The sequence below is a fragment of the Takifugu flavidus genome, chromosome 7, assembly GCF_003711565.1.
Source record: "Takifugu flavidus isolate HTHZ2018 chromosome 7, ASM371156v2, whole genome shotgun sequence".
Lineage (NCBI taxonomy): Eukaryota > Metazoa > Chordata > Actinopteri > Tetraodontiformes > Tetraodontidae > Takifugu > Takifugu flavidus.
This window is the reverse complement of record NC_079526.1, coordinates 4,052,225-4,076,899: the sequence shown is the minus strand read 5'-3', so window position 1 is coordinate 4,076,899 and position 24,675 is coordinate 4,052,225. Positions and strand designations below refer to the sequence as shown.

Below are 24,675 nucleotides of genomic sequence, written 5' to 3'. Positions count from 1 at the left end.
TGAAGAAGATCAAAGCGTCGGCGGGTCGTAAATAAGCCTCGCTGACCGCAGGCCGACAAATGTGCGTGGACACCACAGTGCACCATTCATACGGCACCGTGTGGCAGCTGTGCAAGCATCAGGGAACTCAGAGGGAAACGCACCCCAACCAGGGACCCTCTCCGTCAGTGCCTGAAGGAGAATACGTGCTTAAGTTCTGGGTTTGAGGCCGTGATATTGGCTCTTTCCTTTAATTGCTTCTTAAGTGCTGCATTAAACCACAGATGAGTCATTCAGTGTTGATAGAAAAGCACAAAATGGTCAAGTTGAGCATGTTTATTCCCAATAATCCACCAGCACTGATGAAAACCAGGGAGGTGCTCCATTGAATTCCTGTTGGCCCGCATGTTTTCCAGAATCTGTGCTTTGGATGCGATGTGATGAGCTTATTTCCTCTGAGTTATTTGGTGCTGCGCAGCCTCGCGCAGCAGCTGTAATGTGAAGTCCAGGTGCAGATTTCAGCCCCAGGGAGGAAGTCCTTATTTACTCATGTTCAACCTGCCCTCCCTTTTCCCCTTTTGGCCCTTTGACCTGCCACAGAGGTTCTGTTATTGGAGCCACGTTAGTTGTCAGCCTGGTCACCGCCGCGTCATTTCACTCACCGGGAGCTCCAGTTATGACATCACCAGTGTTAAACAGGAGAGGGGTGGAGATGCTGCCGGGACAGAGGAGGACAAGAAATACAAGGGGGGGGGGCTGTTGTGGGGTTTTGTGTCACAGAACAGAGAGAGAGAATTGAAAGAAAAAGTGAGAAGTTAATAAGTATCAAAAATGACTGGATTTCATCTTTTAACACATATTTTCCCACCATTTTAAACCTGAAGGTTAAAAATCGGCTGCGCTGGAGGTCCAATGAAAAAGCATCGCTGACCCGTAGCCATCATTTCTGTGTAAAAGTGGTTCTGTCTTCGTCTGTCCGTCTGTCTGTCTTGACCGCATGACAAACGGTCCGGTGCTGCTTCAGTGAAGGGTTCTGCGCTACCACGATTGTCCTTTAGGGGGCAGAATAACGCAACTTTAGATAGTTCGGGAGGCAGCCGTCGGCACCAGAGGGCGCAGGTCACCCAGCCACTGCCAGCTGCCCCAGGAGGGCCCCAGAATGGAGGAGTGATGAAAACCAGTACAGTGAGGAGACACACACACTTACACACTATCACACTCGTGTTACAGCGTGCACACCGTTTAATTACTCGCGTGCCTCCAACACCAGAGCACATCTCTAATGAAAGCAGCCCGTCTGTCCCGGCACATCCAGGCTCTCAGTCATCGCGGTACTAATGACATTCTTTCACACACATGCAGGTATGTTTGGGGAGCAGCACCCTGCTGGTTCAGCTGGGTTCAGGGACTAATGTACCGGACAGACGTGCCTTTGCCTCATCAGGGTGTTTTTCCATAAATAAACCTAATTATCCTGTTTAACGCGCTGTGAAGTAATCAGTGTATTAAATCCGGACGAGCTTTCACCTCTGACAACGCGGCTTTCCATAAATGATGGTTTTAGGTGTTTTGATTTGCGATATAATTCCCTCATTTTTGCAGGCCGTCGTATTGAGGGGAGCTGTTCATTCTTTGATGCTTATGTAAGCGCTGCTGTCTAATGTGCTGGGGTTTTTAAAGCTTACGTAACGTTTTCTTTGCCAGCCAGTTGCACGATAAAATACCTCGGCTTCCAGAAGAGTAATCAAATCTCCCCGAGTGTGTGTCCTTAATTAAACCTCCAGTATTTCACATACCGTTGAACGCCACTGCGAATAGTGCCAGAGTCGAACAGGCACATGAACGTGCACAGGTACCACAAGCGCACGTATGCACAGAGACAGACAGACAAAAAGGGAAAGGCCCTGAACGTTTCCGTTCTTATTCAGTTCAGCCTTTATGAAGACACTGGGTTACCATGCCAACCGCTGTAAACCTTCACAGCCTGTTGAAGTAAAAGCTTTCAGCCTGATCAGAGGCCCCCTGCACATTTAACACATGGACTCACACACACACACACACACACACACACACAGGGGTTCATACGCAACAACGTGCATGTGACAGTGTCTGATGTTGAATTGTTGTCATTTTACCTTATAAATACTCTGTATTTAAATCATCATGTCTTTTTCCACTTCAAAATGTACATTAAACATGCACAATACACACCTCTGTTAGTGTTTACACCCGTACGTAGAAATGTAGCAGAACTACACCATGAAAACACCAATCAAGGCCCGACTAAAATAATGTGCATAATATAGAGCAGCAATCGTCTTTATTGTGCTACATTTGCCAAAAAAGACAAATATCGCAAATATATTATATATTTATATATTTTTTTTTTTTTTTTTTTTTTTTTTTCGTCCTGTCCTGCCAGAAAGGTGCTGCTAAGTAGAACTCCAGTGGTCCATCGCCTCCATCGCTGCTCAAACAAGAAATCACCAAAACTAGAATCAGCAGAGCGGAACTTCCCGCTCCCAGGATATCGGCGGGTCCCTTTAGGAGGACGATCGGGACGTTTTCTCTCCTGCGAGTGTGCGAATGGGACGGACGGCGGGTGGGAAGGAGAGACGGTCCTTATTAGGCTCCTTATTAGGCTCCTTATTAGGGTCCTTATTGGGGGCTGAAGGACAGCAGCAGGACCGCTACCAGGAGGGGCCCGACCGGTGACCTGTTCCAGCCCCTCCTGTGCACGTTTCTGCCCAGACGCTGTCACAAACACACTCCCAGTGGGGCCAGAGTGCAAACATGCACACACACGCACACACACACACGCACGCACACCTTCGACAGGCAGGTTTTGGCGTCTCCGTAGACCCGCTGCACCGCTGGGATCCGGTTGCACGGGGAATCTTTAGGAGACGGCCAGACGGATTCTGCAGCTCGTCTGCCGTGGCCGTGCACACGCCGCCTTCGTCCCCTTCACTCGTCCGTGCACACGCGGCGGTGGATTCATGTTGCATCGCGTGCGGCGCTGTAATTTCCCCCTTTGTCTGCAGTCTTTGGCATTCACGGCACCTTCCCAGATTTCACCGTTTTACCCCCCCCCCACCCTGGAAATGGAAACACTGTAACACTGTGATTATTGCACTCAAACCACTCACACGCACACGAATATGAAGACACATAGCAGCACAATTACAGGGGATCAAAGTGAATCCGGGCGAGGCTGACACTCCGGCGGATGGCGGGCGGCGGCGGCGTGGAGCTGCGCCGCCTGCAGCTAATTCTGAGGCTGTGGATCAGCAGATGAGTAATCGCTCAGATATGCAACGTTACACAACAATGGACATTGTGAGCGCTGACAAATGGCGACCCTGACCGCGATTCAGAAGAAGCGGCGGAGGATTTAGTGGGATGGCGTGGAGATGTGAGAGGGAGTATTAGCTCCTTTCTCTCCATACGTCCTGATCTCTTCTCTCTGCTACGCATTAGCCTCCACCCCCACTGGCAGCGACCTGGTGGTTCCCCTTCCCCCGGGGGCGTCCAACACGCCTGCGGTCGGACGCCCCGCGCCTGTTAGCAGGCAGGACAGAACCTGGCCGCAGGATGACAGGCAGAACCGCTCCGTTGGACCACAGCGGCGCGGCCGGCGGTCGGCTCTGACCATGAAAGGTCGCCTTCATGAGCGGCGGGTACGGAGACCCCCGCCGTCCTCGCGGCGGGCTCGACCACGTGGTTACGCAGGAGCCTGCAGAGGCTGAAGATGTTGGCATGGACCCACGTGTCCTCACTTCTCTGACAAAACCTGAGGCTGTGTGTGTGTGTGTGTGTAGACTGTTATGGTATACTAATGGGCACCAGTAATAATATTATGGGCTGCTCATTGGCCCACTGAGTCAAAGGTATGTTGATTGTAGTTGTTCCTGTCTGTCTCATCATTTTCTCCTGACCTAGAAATGCTGCGGCTGCCATGGTGACCGAGGGGGGGGGGGTGAGATACCTTTAAGTGCGGTTTCGGTGCTTTCGCCCGACCTGTGACAGCCCGTTCCACATGGGATCAGCTGGGCAGATACACACACCCCCCCAGCTCTGACGGTCACGTATGCTCATTCTTTTCCCGGACCATAACAGAGGTTTTGCCCAGATTTCCAAATAAGCCGGGCTATTTTAGGCGTTCCACTAAATAGCGCATAGCGACTGGCTTTGATCATCCCGGCCTACATGGCCATCCAGTTGTTGCTGTTTCTGAGGGTTGCTGAGGAACCCTGAGCACTGCGCACGCCTTGTTTTCTCTCTTCTTTCGTCCTGGTTCCATGATGCTTTCTTTTTTCTAGGCGCGTGTCTCTTTCTCTTGGCTCTGTAAATGTTTTGGTTCTCACAGGCACGTTCTGTTGGTGGGTTTGACCGATGAATAAACCCGTCTGTGCTCACCTAACAGTGTTCCTCCAGTGGTGTCGAGGCCAGTTCATTATTCTAGTGTCCATCCCAACGTCACAATAGGGCGAGACGCGAGGCAGGAACACGTCATCCTGACAGTACAGATGCTGCTCCCTGTCCCCTGCTGTCAGCCCATGCTTTCTTTTCTTTTCTTTTCTTTTCTTTTCTTTTCTTTTCTTTTCTTTTCTTTTCTTTCCTTTCCTTTCCTTTCCTTTCCTTTTCTTTCTCACGTTCCTCTCCTTTTCCCCGTTCTACCATCACAGCTCCGACTCACTGGAGAATTCCTCACCTCCGGCGCTGCTGGGTCTAATGAGGAGAACCCTCAGTCACCCGTCGTTCCCTCGCAGGCCTCCTGGAGTTCTCGGTATCGGGACCGGACCTCCTCTCTCCTCGACGCTCTCTCTGTCTGATCCTGACGCGATCTGCTGAGTCACTCTCTGAAACCATGCGGTAAATTTCTTTAAAGGGCCTGATTGTCGATTTCAACAGCTTCAGGAAGTAGTTGGATGGAGCAGACGCCCCGAGGACTGTAATTATTGTGTTGCTGCTCGCTGTTTTCCATCCCTTTCAGAAATACTTAATGACACCAGGGGAGGAAAACAGAGGATGTTTCATTTGGACGCGCTGGGCTCCCTGTGCGTGAGAGACTTTGCTTTGTGCTGTAAATGTAGTGTGCCGGCGTTCCGGTCGGCGGCGCAGCATCGCGGCGTGACTCCAATCCAGACGCAGGTGTTTGGACTTGCAGCCAAGGCCTTCCAGGACCTGCAGCGGGACCCAGATGTGAGCCCAGCGATTGACATCTCAGCCCCAGGTGGCCACGGGGCAGGGGGGTGGCCTCGCCTCAGACCGTGGGCCGTGGCGGAAGCTCGACAGGCTTCCACGGCAGCTTCACGTTAGCAGCTTAGCATGGAGAACTGCTGCTGGTTAAAATAGCAGCAGAGTCCTCGCTCTTCTGTTGTCCTGTATCCAAGGGAATGCACATCTGTTGGATTTTGTTTTCGCCTTCCTCATCGGGCAGCATCTGGAAAGATAAGACCCACATCTGACTGAGTCTTCATGCTCCGAGCCACGACTGCTTTCCTGACAGACAGGGCAGGAGAAAAGAAATACTCCAGGCCAGACATTTACATTCCTCAAGACCCAAAATAAAGACTCACCGTGCTAAATTTAATATCGCGTGTGGGAAAAGAGACCCGACTACGTAACAAAGACTTATGATGCGTGAAACAATCGAGCTGTCCAGCATGCTACCTGTCCAGCATGCTACCTGTCCAGCATGCTAGCTGTCCAGCATGCTACCTGTCCAGCATGCTCGCTGTCCAGCATGCTAGCTGTCCAGCATGCTCGCTGTCCAGCATGCTGCCTGTCCAGCATGCTACCTGTCCAGCATGCTGCCTGTCCAGCATGCTACCTGTCCAGCATGCTACCTGTCCAGCATGCTGCCTGTCCAGCATGCTACCTGTCCAGCATGCTACCTGTCCAGCATGCTGCTGTCCAGCATGCTACCTGTCCCGCATGCTACCTGTCCAGCATGCTACCTGTCCAGCATGCTGCCTGTCCAGCATGCTACCTGTCCAGCATGCTACCTGTCCAGCATGCTTGCTGTCCAGCATGCTACCTGTCCGCATGCTACCTGTCCAGCATGCTACCTGTCCAGCATGCTTGCTGTCCAGCATGCTACCTGTCCCGCATGTTACCTGTCCAGCATGCTACCTGTTCAGCATGCTAGCTGTTCAGCATGCTAGCTGTCCAGCATGCTACCTGTCCAGCATGCTACCTGTCCAGCATGCTAGCGTACAGGCTGTATACAGTCAGACTCATTGCAGCCATTTGCGCTGAAGACACTGTATCAGCGTGGGGAAGGCCGGATCTTATCTGCTCCCACATGTGAGTTCATGTCCTCAGCGGGGCTGCGTCACATATGAGCTCACGAGTGTCCGAAGAAAAGAAGAGCTCTGATTGCAGGTGTGGGTTGAATGGTGACCCCGTGGGGTCAGAGGTCAGGGACAGCCTGTGGAGCCTGACCAGTCTAATGAAGTCTAATGTGTACCTGTGTCTGGGTTCTGCAGTACAAGCATGTTTGTGGTCATCCTGGAATTTTGAAAGAATATCTTCAAGAAAATTATGACTATTTGTGCTTATTTTCAGTCAGACCAGGGTGGTGTTGTGTTTTTAAAAATCTTTTGTTTACCAAAATTGCCAGAAGGTTTGAGTTTTGAATAATGAGTTTAAACTTTTAAAATCCATTGTTTGTATTACCTAAGGGAGAATACTTTGCTGTAGGGTACTTATGTATTGTGGCAAGATCAATAAATCAACCAGCAGATGAATGAATAATGACCATAACGTAGCTCAGGTGGAGGCTCCCGGCCGTCCGGAGCACATTAGCGTCCCTCTAAAGTGGGTTTCCGTGCTCTGTCAGCAGCCAGGAGCCCCGACGAGGCTCCTCCAGCCTAATCTGCTGATCACAGGACTCATTTCACAGCGTCTGACTGGGAGGAAGCGAGAGCTTAAAATTCCAGTTACTGCTCGTCTGTCATAAGCTAAAAAATATGGATTTGTACCGCTCGTTTCGTCACCGTGGTCGTGGCTGTTCGCCGTCCCGTGTACCTCAGCTGACAACATTCCTGAGCAGCAGAGGGGGGGTGCAGGTGTCAGCCGGCCCAGCTTGGTCGGCGTCTGCGGCCCTTCGCCTGCTCATGGCCTCTCTGTTCTGGTCCCAGCAGGCCTGTGCTTCCACTCACGCTCTTTCGTAGCTTTTCTTGTGTTCAGCAGCCGTTCAGATCTGATCAAAGGAGCTTTTGTCCTCTATATTTATCTGGGTAAGTGGATGAAGTGAGCCCCCGGCTGGGAAAACTAGCTGCAATTTCTACTTCATCCTCTGCAGAACATGATGAAATTATTGGTACTTTAATTTGAATCCTTCTGTGTTTATTGTGTTTATTAAACATGGATAAAAACACGTCTCTGATTCTGATACTTCGTCGCTACAGCCTGTCCAGCCTGTATAAATGTGCTTTTATTTTTGCCGTGGTTTCCCTAAAGCGTTAATTGATTTATCGTGGTGCAGCAGCGGGAATGTTCTCACAACGGAGCGGAGGGAACGTTTCCGGTTGGTTGTGAATCACCTGTTGAATAAGCCGTCACATTCTGGAGACACAACCTCTGACATTCCTTGACAGAAGAATGTGTGTGTGTGTGTGTGTGTGTGTGTGTGTGTGTGTGTGTGTGTGTGTGTGTGTGTGTGTGTTGCCAGGCTGTGACACGCCAGAGCAGCTGACCATGGAGCAGGCCCACGCTGCTGCTGAAGGGCTCTTTGAGACCCTGCGAGGGCTGAGCCAGACCAGAGACCACCTGAAGCAGCTGCGCTCCGTCTACACCGCCAGCGACGGCGTTCACCAGGTCTGACACACACACACACACACACACACGGATGACGCCCAGTTTCAACATCTTCTCTCACAACTGAGGGGTCACACGCGGCTGCGTTTTTACAGGCGTCTGTGGAACGTGGTTTAGAATTCTGGCCTTGGCGCTTTGGAGCCTCCTGCCTGCGTCACGCTGTGAGCGCTTCCGTTTCTCGCTCCCTCGCTTTCTGTGAGCGGAGCTGCACCGCTGCCGTCCTCCGCTGTTACTGGGGAACAGCAGCGTTACATCACAGCAGCGGCAGCAGGAGGCACTTTAGGAGTCTGTCACTGGGGTTTGAGGAGAGGGAGTGAAGAAGAGCCAGTGTTATGTGTGTGTGTGTGGGGGGGGGGGTGCTCAGTCAATCAATCAATCAATGAATCAATCTCTATTTATATAGTGTCTGTTACAATCAGAATTGTTTCAAGGCGCTTTCCAGAATCCCAGGGCCTGACCCCCAACAAGCAACAGTGGCAGGAAAAACTCCCCCTTAACAGGAAGAAACCTTGAGCAGGACCAAGCTCATGTAGGGGGACCCTCCTGCTGATGGGGGGCTGGATAGAGAGAGGAGAGGAAGGGAGGGGAGGAGAGGAGAGGAGAGGAGAGGAGAGGAGAGGAGAGGAGGAGAGGAGAGGAGAGGAGAGGAGAGGAGAGGGGGGGACCACAGATCAGGGATAATAAGCTTTTTCAAAGAGGAAGCTTTTAAGTCTGATCCTAAAAGTGATGGACAGGTTTCTGTCCTTCCAGAGTCCCAGGTATTTAAAGGAGGAAACCATCACCGGCCAAAATGGGGTTGTTCTAGGAGGCACGGGTGACCCTGGTCTTGGTCACAGGTGACCCTGGTCTTGGTCACGGTGACCCTGGTCTTGGTCACGGGTGACCCTGGTCTTGGTCACGGGTGACCCTGGTCTTGGTCACAGGTGACCCTGGTCTTGGTCACAGGTGACCCTGGTCTTGTGTTTCTGGCCAACAGCGGAAAAAATCCTGCCCGGGTGGGCTGGAGGAGTTGTTGGAGGGTTTTGGACGCAGCCTCTGGGAGGGCACCTGTGTGCTCTGCATAGAGGTGAATACAGGAAGGAGCAAAGTGCTTCAGGTTCTGATGTCAAGTGGCCGTGCGCAGCCCCGTGAACAGCAGCGTGACAGCTCCATATTCTCTCCCAGCTGTTTCCACCTGACCACCAATGAACTCTCTCATGTCCTGGGCGTTCCTGGTTCCTTTGCTGCCCACCACTGTCACATGGATGTGCCGTAAAGGTCCATAAGAGCCGCACATTATCCCAACACATGCCTCGCCACGCGCTGCTGGAGACCACCGGCTCCCCTCCGCAGAAAATCCCTGGTGGGAAGTCGGAGCAACAGCAGGATGGCAGCGCCGTTTTTAGAAATCTCTGAGGATTTTAGAAGCAACGGGACAAAGAAAGTTATGTAAGCGGCGACAGACGATTGTAGCGAGGAAATGACTCATCCTGTCTGAGAGGCATCAGAGACCTCGGCCAGGCTCTGGTGGTAGATCTGCCGATGCCGGCTAAAGGCTCGCTCTCAGGCAGACAAAACAGTCGCTCTCAAAAGGACGCAGGGAAACGAGTCCAGGAATTTTGTCATCTGAAGGATGGATTACTGTAATCCATATTGTCAGGCCGCTGTAATCTCAAAGGAATCTTCAGATAGCGCCTGTACGCCCATGCTAGCAAGAATGTCAGTTAGAGATCACGTTTCTAAGATGCAGAGAGGGGTTAAACCCCACTCCTTAACTAAGTCTGTAAATCACTCAATCATTCAGTCGATCCCCTCCACCCTTTCATCTCAAGAGAAATGATCCCTCGAGTTGAGTAATGATGTCATTGTGCATTTGTAAGAATGTCTCGGCGTCTCCCTGCGTCCGCTGAGGTTTCCTGGCAGGTTCAGGCTCTTTATCTGTGACAGTGATGGGTTTTTGTTCTCTTTCAGAAGAGGAACATGGAACCCTGTCAGCAAACAGAGGAACACACTGTTGGGCTGAACTATCTTCTAACTTCTGGATGGGAAAAACATGCTGCCCTTTTGCCGATTAGCCTTTAGCCACGTGTTTTTAAGGCATGCTAATGAGATGCATAGCACGGGATGTTAGCCACGCTGTTTTTCAGCATTCCATTTCTGTTCCTTCTGGGTTGCTCCGACACCATCGGCACGTTGTTTTAGACTCTAAAATTTAGAGCCTTAATGCGTTGATCCATGGATAAGACTTCAGACACGCCAGTGTTACGGAATGACTGATTTTCCTGCTGTTTTTCTTTCGTAGGCGATGTGATTGAACAGGGTCACTCGAGTGGCTTTTGGACAGCAGATGTAAATGGAGAACGGGTGGTTGTTTACACCTGTAGCTCTTCTGCTTGCGCATTTGCAGTGCAGTTTATTCTGGCCTGAGCTGAATCGTTAACGTGTTTGCTCCCAGGAGAGTTTGCGCAGGCTGAGCCCAAGTCACCACAGAAATAAATGCTGGCGGATATAATTCCGCTGCTGTGGGATATTGGCTGGGCCTGATTGGGTGCGAGGAGTGGGAGGCTGAGGGGCGTAGGCAGTGAAGAATGATCCATGCAGACACCATATTGAGATGAGAGGAACACCTGGAAACGTGAGCATATGTGTGTGGGGGGGTTTAAGGCCTGATTCATCACAAGTCTGCCAAATGTCCTGATGGGTTTCCTGCTTACACACACATGTCCTCCTGTAAAATATATGAGGAGCTTGAGGCTTTCCTATTTTAGGATTATTGTGAGTACTCAACGCAGCCCTGGCTTCGTCTTATCTGTTCAAACATCATTCCAACAGCGAGGAAAAACAGAGTTTTTGATCCCTGGTTTTATAAAAAGGCCTGTTCTCTTCTGGGCTGCTGGGCCTGTGTTGACTTTTCTTCAGAAGATATTAGGATATTTAGCAGAGCGACGTCAGATGTAGCAAAAACACACTGAAATATTTTTCCGGTGAAAGACCCTGAGACCAAAAGCGTGTGGCAGAGGAGTGCGTCTGACCCAGCATCACTCGAATGAAGCTGAATTTAGGATTGTTTCCTCCCTCAGCTTATAAATACATCTAAATACAATCGGTTGTTGTTGTTGTTGCCACAGTCACACACTTGTCAGATGCTGCCGTTTGTCCCGATCAGCGACAGCGTGGACGCACTTTTGGACCGTCCTGATTACAGGCGCGTTTAAGCGCGTCTCCCCTGAAGTGACAATCAGACCTGTTTAGAACTCGGCCGTCTCTGACTCCTGCGTCTGTCCAGACAGACAGGCTGGGGCTAAACACTCAGATACACACACACACACACACACACACACGTGTTTGTGCTTCTGACAGTGTGTATTTTTGTTTTCTAATGCTATACAACATTGTTATAATAAACAGACACATTAACGTTTGATTTGAGTTTCCATGAGTATTAAGAATACGTGTGTGTGTGTGTGTGGTGTGTGTGTGTGTTTCTGCAGGCGACCTACCGTCCTTTCCTCCGGCAGGTTCTGGAGGAAGTGTTCCACCCCGACAGGCCCGAATGCCCCGACATCGAGTACATGTCCGGTGGCCTGACGGACCTGCTCAAAACCGGCTTCAGCATGTTCATGAAGGTCAGACGAGGCCGCCCCTCCTTGACGTTAAACGGGAAACCCTTAAACGCTGGCGGACGTGTGTCTGCCCGGGGAAAGTTTGCCGTGCGGGAGCCGCTGCGTCGCCCCGGCAGCAGCTCCGTCAGGGTTTCCTATAATGTTAGCATTATAGGAATGCATGAGAAAGCATGAGTTTGCAGAAAACCAACCCAGTTTCCCTGTCGGGATCCCGGTGACACACGAGTCACCATATGTTTGCACATTTGCTGACCTGTGAATGTGTCTGATCAGATGGGGGAGGTTGTGCTGGCAGCCCCGGGCGCAGCCATTCTCCTTTTTACACGCTCCTCACCAGCCTGTGCCTGCAGGACCCTGGTCATCACTCTGTAAATAAGCTACGTGGGGTCGTCTACATTGATAATGTGTTGTTACGAGGTGCTAAATATGCGCGAGGTTGCCTGCAGCTATTAGCAACAATGAGCGGTTTGGCAATGCCTGCTGAAAACTCATTAAACAGCAGAAGGTTGTAAAGATTGAGGAGGATCAGGAGACTCGTGTGGAAACAGCTCCTCCCTGGTCTGGTTCTGCTCCGCAGGTCCACTGGTGACAAGCTTCATCCTTCACCTTCTCTCACCAGTTCCAGCAGACACTGTTTAGCGGCTCCACTTTACTCTTTTGACTCTGCTGCCGATGGAAACTCACACTCGCGCTGATCCCGTGGAACATCTCCGTCAGCTGGACTGAAGTCAGCGGGTTCCCTCAGACCACGTTGGGCCCTCTAACGCGGTGCAGACGGATCTGTTGCAAACAGACCTGGGTTTTCTGTCCCGTGGCAGCTTGATCGATCCTTTAATGCTTCTGTCGTTCGTGTGTGTTTCAGGGGGTTTAGCAGAGGAGTAAAAGGGCTGTTATTTAGCTTACGCTAATCTTTGGCCCACATGCTTTTCTTCGTCCGTGTGCTGTAGCTCACATGTCTCTGGGCTGTGTGGGTAATGATATGTACTGGATGATTATCCCACATCTGGCTGTGTTTAATGTGATGATCACTCTGGGGGAATTAGCCCGCTTGTGTAACTGTGTTCCGACTGCTCGATGTTTTAAATCGCATCCGAGTGGCAACACGGTTGCCTGAACTACCCGGAGCGTGCTGCTGCGGCTCACGTCCGTCTGCCTGCTGCCGGATGTCTGGTTTTGGCGGCGGCAGCGTTCCGTGTTGTCCCAGACGTCTGGATCGGGCCGCAGTTCCTCCACTAGCTTGTCTGAAACGCCAACGGTGGCTTTCAGATGACTTTAAATTCACGTATTGAGTGAATATGAGGGGATGTTCCACTGTGAGAGCACTCCCGCACCACTAAAAGGCATTTGTTATGCAGCCCAACCTGCCCAGAGCCCGTCTAATAAAGCCTGTAGAGCTTTAATCAGGAGGGAGAACATGCATTTGACTCCTCATCTCAATAGTCTGAGACGTTGTTAACGAGATGCTGAAAGCTTGATTGAGAGCGTGATGTTTTCTCTTATCCATAAAATAAATGTCCTCGGGGAAGGAGGTGATGGAAACATATGAGAAAGAGGCACATGCTGACCGATGGCAGACACGCCTCCCTCCGTGCGCGTCCTCCTCTTCACATGGACGGCCGCTCGCCCCTCGTGTCCGCCACCTGCAGCTCCGGTTGTTAGCGTTCAGGGGCGGCAGATGGACGCAGCACGTCGGCCAATAACACTGAATGTTTGTTCCTCCCCAACAGCCAATCACCGCTGGGGGTGTCTGCAATATGCAGTATGAAAGAGCGCGTGGAGGGACACGTGTTCCCGTCCACATGCGAGCCGTCTTATCACAAAGGTGCAAAGAATACTGGGCTTTGTTGAGGGAAATCTCGTGTTCAGAGGCATGATGGGCCGAGGGTTGATTACAGCTCACACCTGAGCTCCGACGTGATGCAGAGTGGTGCTCCTGAGGGCTGTTAGACGTTCTCAGAACAAGGTCACGGCGCCACATTGACCCGTGTGTCGCACACGCACTAGCTTACAATGTGCAATTAAGCCAGGAGCCGCGGGTGACCAGAAAGCTGTCACCGCGGGAACGGACCGACCTTGTTTAGCGCGAGACCAGGCGACGGAACGATGAGACGTCCCGTAACGTGATTACATGATCACCAGCACTCCCCATAATGTCCTGTCCTCCCATCAGGTGACCCGTCCTCACCCCAGCGACAACCCTCTGCTCCTCGTCTTCCTCGTCGGGGGCGTGACGGCGTCCGAGCTGCGTCTCATCAAAGAGGCGGTTTCCACGCACAAACCAGGAAGTCAGGTGTGTCCATTTATTCCCCCGCTGTCGTGCGCGCAGGCTAAATTTGTGTTGCCTAATTCTGCCGTGTTGAGTCGAGACGGGTGTGTGTGTGTATAAATCCACTTCCTGGATCACAGAGATGAAACTAACGGGCCCCATTCAGGGATTATTAAACACAAACGCCAGTTTCAGGTGCAGCTGGTCCAGATTAGATGTCAGGGTGAGACCTTTACGCGCACCAGCTCGGCGGGGTCACGCGGCCGCCACGTCTGTTTTTGCGGTTTAGGTGCTGATTACATATGCAGACGCGTCCGTTGTCTCCACGCGAGCGGAGGAGGGCAGGGCGATGTGGCTTCATCCTAATGAAAGGCTGCAGGGAGGCGGCCGGGCCCAATGAAAGGCCTCCCAGGCATCAAAGACTTCCATCTGTAATCAGGAAAGACCTGGATGAAAGCGTGCGTGCGTGCGTGCGTGCGTGCGTGCGTGCGTGCGTGCGCCGCGACCTGCTGGGCCGCACATGCTCCAGCCCCAGCAGATGCGTGCAGTTCAGCGTAAACAGGCGAGCCGACGGACGGACGGACGGCGAGCGACGGCGAGTCCAGCTGCAGCCTCTTCGCTCCGAGCTCCTCTGAAATGCGCCGACTCTGCCACTACAAACAGGGCGCACGCCAAGTTCAAGGTGCTGACCTGGAGTTAAAACAACACGGCTGCAGGGAAACAGAGCAGGTCTGTTATACAACTCCACAGAAGTGGAGCATTTATTCAGAGCGCCGGCGCTAATACCAAGGTTCCTATTCCTGGATTTGGTAGCTTCCAAGGAAAGCTCCGGCCGTTTGCTCCATTCTATACAAATAAGGCAGAAATAAGAACGTTACACCCGTCTGTACCGGTGGGGCCGGCTGGAGCCATTTTGATGCTGAAAGAAGAAGGATAGTTTGAAACGTTACAGCCCCCATCACGCCGCAACACATCTGTAATTTCTAAACGAGCTACGCTGATCATCAGACGACCACGAGGGCGGATACGTGGAAACCCAAATGGCGATAAGAGACGGTCTCAGCGGGACAATTAAATTAAAATAGTGACCGCATCAGTTTGTATTTTATTTTAGATTTGTAACAGAACACGTGGGAGGAGTGAAAGATGTTTTTAAAAATGGCCATTTTATAGCCAGACCTGATGCTTGAAACCAGCAGCTCATCTCATATGGAACAAAAATTCGATTAAACATCTCTCCTTAAGCTCCAGATGATGTTAGAAGCTCCAGATGATGTTAGAAGCTCCAGATGATGTTAGAAGCATCATGATGTGTTGAAAAGGTGATAACTGATGGTCCTGCTTGTGTAACCAACCAGGCACCACAGCTCCCAGCTTCTGCATCTTTATGAGGACATTTTCTGGGTGTGTTTCTGCAGGTGCTGGTGTTGTCCACCCGGCTGCTGCGGCCCACCGACATCGCTGAACTGCTCTTCGCCACCCCGAGACTGTCGCCTGATATCGGCGTCTGAGCGGCTGTCACGTGGAGCCGCGCACATGCCCGCATGAGACGACACACGCTCCCGGAAAAACGCCTCCGCACCTCATCAGGTGTGCTGGCGTTGGAGGTGATGAGATCATCTGACTGGAGAGGTTGAATTGGAGATCTGGAACATTCCCCAGTTAAACTGTAAAGATGTTATTTTTAGCTTTTGACAGCTTATGTTTTGTGGGAAACTAAACCTCCGTTCTTACTGATCCCTCTGTTAAAAAAAGCAAAGGCGGCAGAAGCTTGATGGCATTTTTAATTGAGGCGCCGCTCTCACCAAACACAATAAAATCGTTTCCCAACTGCACTTGTGTTCCTGCGCACAGTTGTAGCCGTTCCCCCGCAGCTCCGCCGAAGTGTGTGTGACGTGGGAGAGAATACACACTTCCCGTTAGCGCCTCGTGACATTGCGTGGTGACAACTGAGCGGAATAATTAACAAGCGGTTTCACTGCGGCTGCTAACGAGCTCACGCCTACGGGCCGCGCACGCCACCCCCTCCAACGGGAATGGTCTTGGCGAGGTCACCCAGACAGTTCGTAATGTAAATAAACGCTGACTCAGCAGGATTTATTGGACTGGATTAGGATTCCCAGAGGTGGTGAATACAAACAGGACCTCTTCTGCTTCATTTCCACACGGGCTCAGATTTTACAGCCCCGTTGGTGGTTTAGGAAGATTGAAAAATGTTAGTTTAGGGCGGATTTGAGAGCAGAAATATTTCGAGTTCGAGGACACCAAAGCCTCCCCTGGAGAAGAAAATGGAGCAGCACAGACTCTTGGGTTCATCACCACTTTATTGTGACCAGAGTTTTAAAGAAATAAATAACAAACAGGCCCTCAAAGTATTTTTGCCATAAAGTGCATCAGTCAAAATAAACCCCACATGCTACATTTCAGCCTGCCTGCCCCCCCTCTTCCGCTCATGCACGATTCCAGTGGGTTCCAAAAATACATTGCAGGTATCGACAGAGCGCCTGTCCTATGTACAGTTGTTGCGGCGCACAGCTGCGCAGTTCCGGTAGCCGCCGTCCCGCCGGCCGTCAGCGGGGGCCGAGCAGCGGGCTGGAGAAAGAACAGCTACACTGGGCAGCAGCGCTAAAAATAAGCTAGCCCTTGAAAGCTGCTGTTCCCAGGAGAGTTTTGATTTGTACAGTCTGGAACAGTCGACCCGGCGGCGCCGCTTCCTCGGGGGCCGACTTGTCACGTCCCCGCTCGCAACCCGACGGGACAGAGCCGCCACGGGGCAAAGGTCAACAGGTCGCTGACTGTTCTCAGCTCGCTTCTGTCTCCTTCCAGACCTGCACAGGACTGCAGGAGAAGCGCGGTTCTTGTCCGCCCTCGTTCGTATCAACGCCGTCTCTGCGTGGCGTCCCTCCGGACCGGGTTCACTCCCCCGCTCACACCGAGGTGACGGTCCTGACTTTGGCGGACAGCGCCTGTTTAAAGCGCCTCTTCAGGTCCTGCATGTTGGGAGACTTGGGCCTCGGGATCAGAGGCGAGCGGCGCTTCTCCGTGGTGGCGGAGGCGCCGGCAGAGTTCTGGGCGGAGGCCGGTGCTGGTTGCTGCTTGGCTAACTGGCAGCACAGCCTGTGGAAAGCGCTGTGCACCTGGTTGTAATCCTCGCTGGCAGACACGTCGTAGAAGGAGCAGCCCAGCGTCCCCGCCAGCGAGGGGCCCTGCTGAGAGTCGACCCGGCGCAGGTGCAGCAGATCCACCTTGTTGGCCAGCAGGATCACGGGCATGTTGGCGCCGCCGGCGCGGGTGACCAGCTGGTGCAGCTGGTCGATCAGGTCAAAGCTGCGCTGGTCCGTCACAGAGTACACCAGCACCACCGCGTCGGCCCACTGGACGGAGCAGCTCACGTGGTCGGGGAGCCCGACGCCGTTGTCAGTCACCTGGGAAGAAAAGGAGGCGAGTCAGACAAACGCAACGTCCTTGAGTGCCGAGCGCTCTTTAGTCATGACGGGAATGCTGATGGAGACAGACGGCCGCTATAGGGTTACTCAGAACGCAGCAGTGAGGTTTGGATCAGGGTATCATTTACTCTGGTCCCAGACATCCATTAGTCTAAATGGAAGATTACACAGCCAGACTGACTCGCAGACTGGTTCTACTTCAGAGGAAAATATACATCCATCTTTGGGTTTGGATGGAAGCCCGGAAAAAAGGAGGGTGGGGGGGTGGATTCTTATTACCGCCACTCTGCGAATTTGATTATATTATCTTTACATCGAATTCAGCTGCTCCAGACTAAATAAACTGTCATCTGAGGGAGTTTAAAACCAAAGAAAACTCACCTCCACACCAGGAGTGTCCTGAACCTGGATGGTCACCTGCTCCCCATCGACCTGGACCTCTCTGGAATAGAGGTTACCTGCACAGAAACAGCACGATGTTTCACACCCATCCAAAATCGGCATCCACAATTCCCACTTTATTCCAGTTTGTCTTCTTTAATCAGACTTACCGGCGTTTCTCTCATAATCTCCGATAAAGCGCCTCGTCAGGAATCTCACCACCAGCGCTGCAAGACAAAAACTTTGGCGTTAACGAACGAGGGCACAGAGGACGAAGGAAAAGCCCCCCAGAGCCACAGCTCGCCGGGTGTTACCTGTTTTCCCGACCCCGCTGGCCCCTATCACAGCCATCTTGATGACCCGGCCGAGGGGCGAGTTTTCGGGCGTGGGACACTCCGCGATCGTCGTCATGTTGTGGATGAGACGCATTTTTTTCTGTCCACCGCTTCGATCAGCAAATCCGGGGAAAGAAGATGGGAATCTCTCTGCTCCAAAGGGTCCCGACGGAAGTCTGCCGGAGAGGCTGGATGCGGCTGTTCTGGAGGCGGTTCAGCCGGCAGCGGAAAACCCGAGGAAGCAGCAGAAAAACCGAGGAAGCAGCGGCGCACTGAACGCTCCGAGCCGCACGCGGTTTAAATAGCCGTCTCTCGTGCTCGCTTCCGATTGGCTACTCCTCCCCCCTCCTCCCCCGTGTCCCCGCCCACACGTGGGTATATGGGCATTGCAGCAAAAGCTGCTGCAACAGGTGAGAGCCCCGATGCTCCTCACAAAACAGCCTTTGTTTACGACCATTGTGGCTCTGCTGCTGCTAGCTCTTCATAGCTCGTCATAAAATAACACCATGAAATAACATATTTTGCAGCAAAAATATGCAATCTGCACTATCCTCGGGGGGGTGTGCAACTATTTTCAACTATGTTATAGTCAGGAATTAAATAACACGGGTAACCAGTCACTCTGAAAGCACATTTTAGGTACACACGTAAATGTGTTATCCATAATATATTGAAAATTGTCATAATGTGGGTGATTAGTTCCACATTTACTCTGTAGAAGGTGATTAAAGGCAGGGATAAAGCATCTGATTTAGAGAAATTTGAGAATATCTTTGCAGTTTAGATGATCTGTCTCTGGCTCTTCAAAAATTATTAGTTATTTAATGCGTGTAGCTGAGTTAAAGCATATCGTTTGCCCCAAAAAGGAAGTTGCACTGTGACATGTTGCACTCAGCTTCAGCTTCTGTGGAAGTTTAGGATGTAGCTGGATCCTCCCAGTGTTGTTGCACTGTTGCAGTGGGTAACCTGTCGAGGCATGCCTCCACGCTTGGGAATCACTCACACTTGGGGGGTAAACGGCTGCTGATGCTGGACGAGCAAACCCCCCCTCCCCATCTCACATACCTCCAAAGAACTCATGCAAGCATTCATGAAGTCTCTCTAAAACACACAACCGGCACAATCAAACACCTGCTTGTGTTTTACATTGCAAATGAAATCAGCCCGATTCGACCTGCATCATCTCTTTGTGTCAGCCTCCACCCCCACCCCCCCACTCCACCTCCATCCCACCCCTGTGTGCCTGGCCCGCTCGTCTTTCACTTGCTCCTGAGGTATTTTGGCATCCGTTACACTCTGGTATGTATTTTTGATAAGGCAGCTGATGACAAGCCGCTGCGCTGAAATATGAAATGGATGATTTCTGAGCCGAAGTGGCTGCAGCCAGTCCTCAGGGATTTTGGGATGTGCTTTTTTCCCCCTCCAGGTACTCATGAGTACATTTGATGACTTGTAACGCTGCAGCGTGTTGTAGCACCAGACTGGTTGTTTTTTCCTCCTCTAGCTGGGATCTAATGATGGCGGGTCACAGGAGAACGCTGCGTAGGTGTTTCCAGGTTGTTTTGAGAGGGTGTGACTCATGCCGGAAGTCAAATCAGCTTTCGAGTGCGACATCAGTCACTTGTTTTGTGTGTAAAAACAGCGTCCTTCAGGAAGGTGTGTGTGGGGATGTTTTGAGCTCTGCAGGAAAGTGACAACGGCTCAGAGTCAAAGCAAATTTGACTCCAACCGGTCAGAAAAAGACCTGATTTAATAGCAGCACCCACAGGTGAGCGACACACAGGGTCAACCACGGGTGTATGGGGGGGGGGGGGGGGGGACTAGCATTAGGGAGCAAACAGAGGAATATGTAGCAGATTAAGTGGGGGGTTGGGAACGCTGCAAGAGGCAGGTGACATCAGGACATGTTCCCAGAAGGATGTCCTTGCTGACACGTAGGTGAGGACTGATTTCCCGAGGAGGCCTCCGCCTTCACCAGTGGGGCTGGAGGGGAGGCGTCTTTGCCCCTCCACCCCAGGCCTTGGTCCCTTCAAAGGACACTCAGATATCAGCGAAATGGGGGGGCGTTTGGAGCAGAACCCTCAGGGGTTGATGATGCAAATCGCGGTCGAATCTTTCTCACTATCAAGACTGATGCTTATCATCCTCACAGCCTTTAATCATCACACAAGAGTGATGATTAGAGGACAATTATGCATCTCTGAAAACCTCCAAACGTCCCTGAAACCTCAAAAACAAGAGACCGTCGAACCTCCGTCGGTGGCATCCAGTATCGACACAGCTGGAGCATCACTGACGGGCAAATTCACGCCGGTCGGTCGGAACCCTTCCTGACCCTGGCGTCCGTAAGAGCGGCAGCTCTCGTCCCCCACGAACACAACAGAAGAGCGACTGTTTTATTTCTGATTGAAATGTAAAACATTCGGCATGTTCCTTCGTTTGCATACCTCTAAATGTCAACAGTCGTTGTGTGTGTGGTTGGTGGGGGGGGGGGGGTTATTGGGGCTGTGAGCATTATTGCAGTGGTCTGAATAACAATAGCACACACACACACAACCCTCCACAGCTCCTCCCCTCCCACTAAAGGAATTCCAGCTCAAGCCTTTACAGCCAAGCAGCCCCATTTAGTCGCAGCCAATTACCCCCAAAACACACTGGAAAATAGCTCAGTCTCATTTCGCCACCCCCCAACGCCACCGCCGCCCCGCCACGTCCACGTTCCACAGATGATCTACGCTTCCTCTCTCATTACAGCAGATTGACACACACGTGGCAGTCCTCGTTTATATGTGTCAACGTGCGTGGCGGCGTGCACAGAGGCGACAGCTAGGTGTTGTAGCTTTGGGGGGGGGGGGGCTTTTCGTCTGGTGTGCATGTGGCCGTGGCTACTGGTTTTCGGTAAGACTTTACACCATGGGATTATCTTGCGTCTCACTCTTCTCACGTGCAAAACAGCGTAACGGGCTGTAAATAACATCCGTTCCTGTGTTTGGGAAAAACAGGCCGTGGCCACAGCAGCGCGTGATTCAGTGTGTTTATGTGACATTTGGGGGAGGAAAGTTAAAGTGTTATCATCAGAAATTTGAAAAAGATGTAAACACAGCGGGGAAATTCTTTATCTTTGGATAAAAATGGAAGGCCGGGACGTCGCATGGGTACATCTGAACGGTATAAATTTATAAATGAGACGCAGCTCTGCCGCAGGCAGACTGAGGACAGAACCAGGTGGTTTCGGTTCAGGCTCGGATGTCATCTCAGGTGAAAAACACGCCGAACTGAGGCTGCCGCCAGGACAACGGGGGACAACAATATTTTTCACCATGTTGTTGTTGGCCGGGCTATTCTGAGCATCCTCCACCATGTTTGATCTCTGACATAATAGGTCGGGTTGGAACAGCTCCAGCACCGGCAGCCCAGAAGCAGTAGCCGCTCCACCCACCACGACAGAGTCCGACACTCGGAAAAGACCGGCGCTCCACTTTACGGTCTACTACTGCGCAACTAAAAAGTGCTTTTAAATTTATGGGTTTCCTCTCGGGGATTTCGGTCTCGCTCCAATTTGTAGCAGGAAACGGAACAGAAATGTGTCCACCAGCGGTCCACTCACAGCTCCCTCTGTCCCCAGTGAAAGGGTCAACACATGGTCCCCAGTATCGGAACAGCTTAAGTTTCATTCTTTTCTTTTTTGTCATTTAGCCGCTCTTAAACTTCGTAGAGAAATGAAAATTTAGCCTCATTCCTCATGAATCAGCATAAGAAACATTTCTCACGTCATTTCTAGTGAGGATTAAAATCCCCTGAGAACTGGTCAGAAGAAGAGGGACATCGGAGGAGGGACATTCTGGGGTGGACTGTGCAAGGACACAGCGTTCGCTGAGGGGAATTTATGGTCTGTGGCCTCTGAGAGGGTCATTTAGACATTTTCCCCGGGGCTTCGTCTGTCCGTTCAGCCCGCTCTGGAGCACAGACTGTGCAGAGCTGGAGGCAGAGTAACGTCCAGAGTGGCGACGGTGACGACCGGGAGCTCCGCCGGGCCCGGACCTCCCACCTGCGATGCTGCTACGAAGAGCACTGGAAATTCAAAATAAGAAGCGAGTGTTCCGCGCAGCTGAGTTTCCAATGAAATGTTTTGGTCGGGTGTTGTCAGGCCCGGGCGTCATGGCGACCGTAGAGGGCGTGAGTAGGGATGAAAGGGAAGAGCTGCAGAACCAAAACAACCCAGGAAAAGAGACGAACAGCGTGCGCACATGGGAAATATTTGCCAGGATTAGTTCCTCTACCCTGTCCATCAACGTCCCAGTCCTCCCATCGCTCCCACTGCCTTGTATCAATAACCTGAACGGCTTGTTTTTTATTTTTTCACCTCGGACCCGCGCGTCTGTCGTCGTCGGTCACCCCGGAGGCGGTTGGCATCTGCGGGACTGAATAAAGTTTTGTGTGCGCGCTGACAGACGGGCTCAGGAGCATGAAACCGGAGGATTAGGCACCTGCACGCACAAACGTGACGCTGTGAAGACGCGCTGGACAGCAGGACAACACGGGGACATTCATCGCCTGTCCGTGTGCTCAGGCTTCGCCATAACTCTCGATCATAAGTGAAGGAGGGGACGCTCCAGACAACGTGCACGGACGCGTCCCTGTCTGACTGAGGCGAGCCGGGATGGCACGAGCGTCTTCACCGCGACCCACACTCGCCGTCGAGTGTCCTCCTGACCGCCGCTCCAGCGTTGGCGTGCGGCGTGGGAGACAGGAGGGAGAGACCTGCGGCAGACACAAGGCCGCCACACGCGGAACCTCCAGAGTCATTCACATGCACGTGGACGCCCGCGCTCTGGCGTAATCTCAGCGAGGTGCACTTACTTTGTGAATGACTGTGTGACTGATTCAGAGTCTGTATCTGCGCTCCAAGGTCGCCCCCCCCGGCTGACTCTGCGCGGGCGTCCTGCAGTTTAAATCGGTGACTCTCAGCGGAAGTTGAACAATAGCCAGATGTTGAAAATCTCCAACCCCTGTGTTTTCATCATTTGCAGCGAGCAGCAGGGTGAAAGGCAACGCACGTGTGACCCGTCTCTGACCTGGACGACCAGCACGTGCACGTGTCGTCCTACAGCTGCAGGCGAAGCCCAGCATCATTAGCACCTGATGCTAGTTCAGGGACAAATGTGCTAACGCCTCAGTTTAAATGGACTGGTTATGGTGGGACACAGGACTGGTTATGGTGGGACAGAGCATTTAAATGGACTGGTTATAGTAGCCAGAGAGGCTATATGAACTGGGTGTAGTTGGACAGAGAGGATACATGGACTGTTATAGTGGGGCAGATCAGACCAAGATGGACTTGTTATACTGTATATTGCCCCCCCCCCACCCCCACCCCCCCCCCACCCCCACCCCGCTGCACCATTAGCTGCACACAGAGAAGAACCACTTGGTCATTAAAGGAAGATGTCTCGATGTTCTTGAACGGAACACAGTGTGCTCTGTGAAAATCACTAGCACACTCAATGGCAGAGCAGACTCGTGCGTCAGACACCCTCCAGCAGTACCCCCCCATTCAGTGATACACACACACACACACACACACACACACAGGGACATGCTGAGGGTGAAAATGACATTTCAGGTCATTAACTTGTGATTTGAGAAACAAACTGACACAAAAGTTAAACATATACGTGTCCCTGAGCTGCTCATATAGTTTACCTAAATAACTGGGCCGTAATGCTGGGGTGGGGGGGCGGTGAGGTCCCGTCAGCAAAAGATTCCACTTTCTGGAGGTTCTTTTTGTTTCGGACATTTAACGAAAGACTTGAACTCAGTATTTTACTGAAAAGAGAAAATCCCATTTACTGAAATGAAGAATGCTGTGAATCAGGAATGAACGCCAAATGTGGGCCTACGCAGTTACACACCCGGGAAAGACAGAAAGGAAGTGGAAAAATTCAGAAAAGCATTGACGGATATTATATTTGTAACTCAAAATTCCATTTTATCGTGTTAGCATGTAATTTAGCATTAGTAATGATGGCGCTCTAGCTGCTGCTAGAACATCTGTCCACCAATGCTAACTTGCTAACCAGCGCTACCAATGCTACACATCCCATAAATCAGAGAAAAGCTTGCACCCTCAGACCTGCAGAGTGCATCATAAGCGCTATGTGTGTAAATGTAAATTTTGCTGCGTCTGTAAATAAACAAATTGCACCTTTTCCTCGAGTATCATTGTGCTTCTCTAGCTTTTGCTCTGTATCCATCTACGGGTATCGCTAACATCCTGATGTTTGTGCATGTGAGATGCACGTGTCTTTTTCTCCCCTCTTTCTGTCCCCCCCAAGCAGGAGGGTCGAACTTGTGAGCCTGGTCCAGCACGCGGTTTCATCCTGCCACTGTTGCTCACTCGGGGGGGGTCAGGTTCTGAAGTTCCTACAGGCACTTTTGATCAAGCAGCCTTTTATTTTAGGGAATAAATTAGCTATTTTTTATCTGTTTAAACAACAGTGATCCCGCTACGGCTGCCTGACATCAAATCAAACCTTAAACCCTCACTCGGGCCCTCAGTTAATGGACCCTCACGCTCGTTCACCTGATAATTGATGGGATCCACAGGACCCGAAAGTGGGTCAAGCTGGCTTGTTTGTGCAGCCGTCTCAGCCCGTCTTGACATCCAATTATACAAGCAGACATAAAACATGATTCCATCTGTACGCCGCCGAGAATGTCGCCTCTCTGACACGAGCGTCCTTTTGCTCGTCTGGAAAGCTGGCGGGTATCGCCGTCACCTTCTGGCGGCACACGCATGTCTCCATCCTTCTGTGAGGTGGGGTAAAAGTTCATTCAGA

General features: G+C 51.7%; 2 protein-coding genes and 1 long non-coding RNA gene across 5 annotated transcripts in view; 2 read left to right on the top strand and 1 right to left on the bottom strand.

Annotated features, from left to right (window-relative positions):
* scfd2 (sec1 family domain containing 2) overlaps positions 1-15,509 on the top strand; it is a 59,335-nt gene extending 43,826 nt beyond the window's left edge. For 2 of the 3 annotated variants that reach the window (XM_057038603.1, XM_057038602.1), the window contains 4 exons: positions 7,661-7,806; positions 11,277-11,411; positions 13,579-13,698; positions 15,093-15,509. In XM_057038603.1, coding sequence (XP_056894583.1) covers positions 7,661-7,806; positions 11,277-11,411; positions 13,579-13,698; positions 15,093-15,185 — 494 coding nt within the window. In that variant the 3' untranslated portion in view covers positions 15,186-15,509. The remainder of the gene's footprint in view (positions 1-7,660; positions 7,807-11,276; positions 11,412-13,578; positions 13,699-15,092) is intronic. The other variant, XM_057038604.1, reaches the window with a different exon arrangement.
* On the top strand, positions 6,048-7,368 carry LOC130528843 (uncharacterized). The gene is made up of 2 exons (XR_008951410.1): positions 6,048-6,804; positions 6,857-7,368. It is a non-coding gene; the product is annotated as an uncharacterized LOC130528843 (long non-coding RNA).
* Positions 15,510-15,980: 471 nt separating the features above from the next.
* On the bottom strand, positions 15,981-18,119 carry rasl11b (RAS-like, family 11, member B). The gene is made up of 4 exons (XM_057038624.1): positions 17,816-18,119; positions 17,672-17,728; positions 17,502-17,578; positions 15,981-17,099 (listed from the first exon to the last, which is right to left on the bottom strand). The coding sequence occupies exons 1-4, from the start codon at positions 17,928-17,930 to the stop codon at positions 16,602-16,604; spliced, it is 747 nt and encodes a 248-aa protein (XP_056894604.1). The 5' UTR covers positions 17,931-18,119; the 3' UTR covers positions 15,981-16,601.
* Between the last annotated feature and the right edge of the window lie 6,556 nt (positions 18,120-24,675).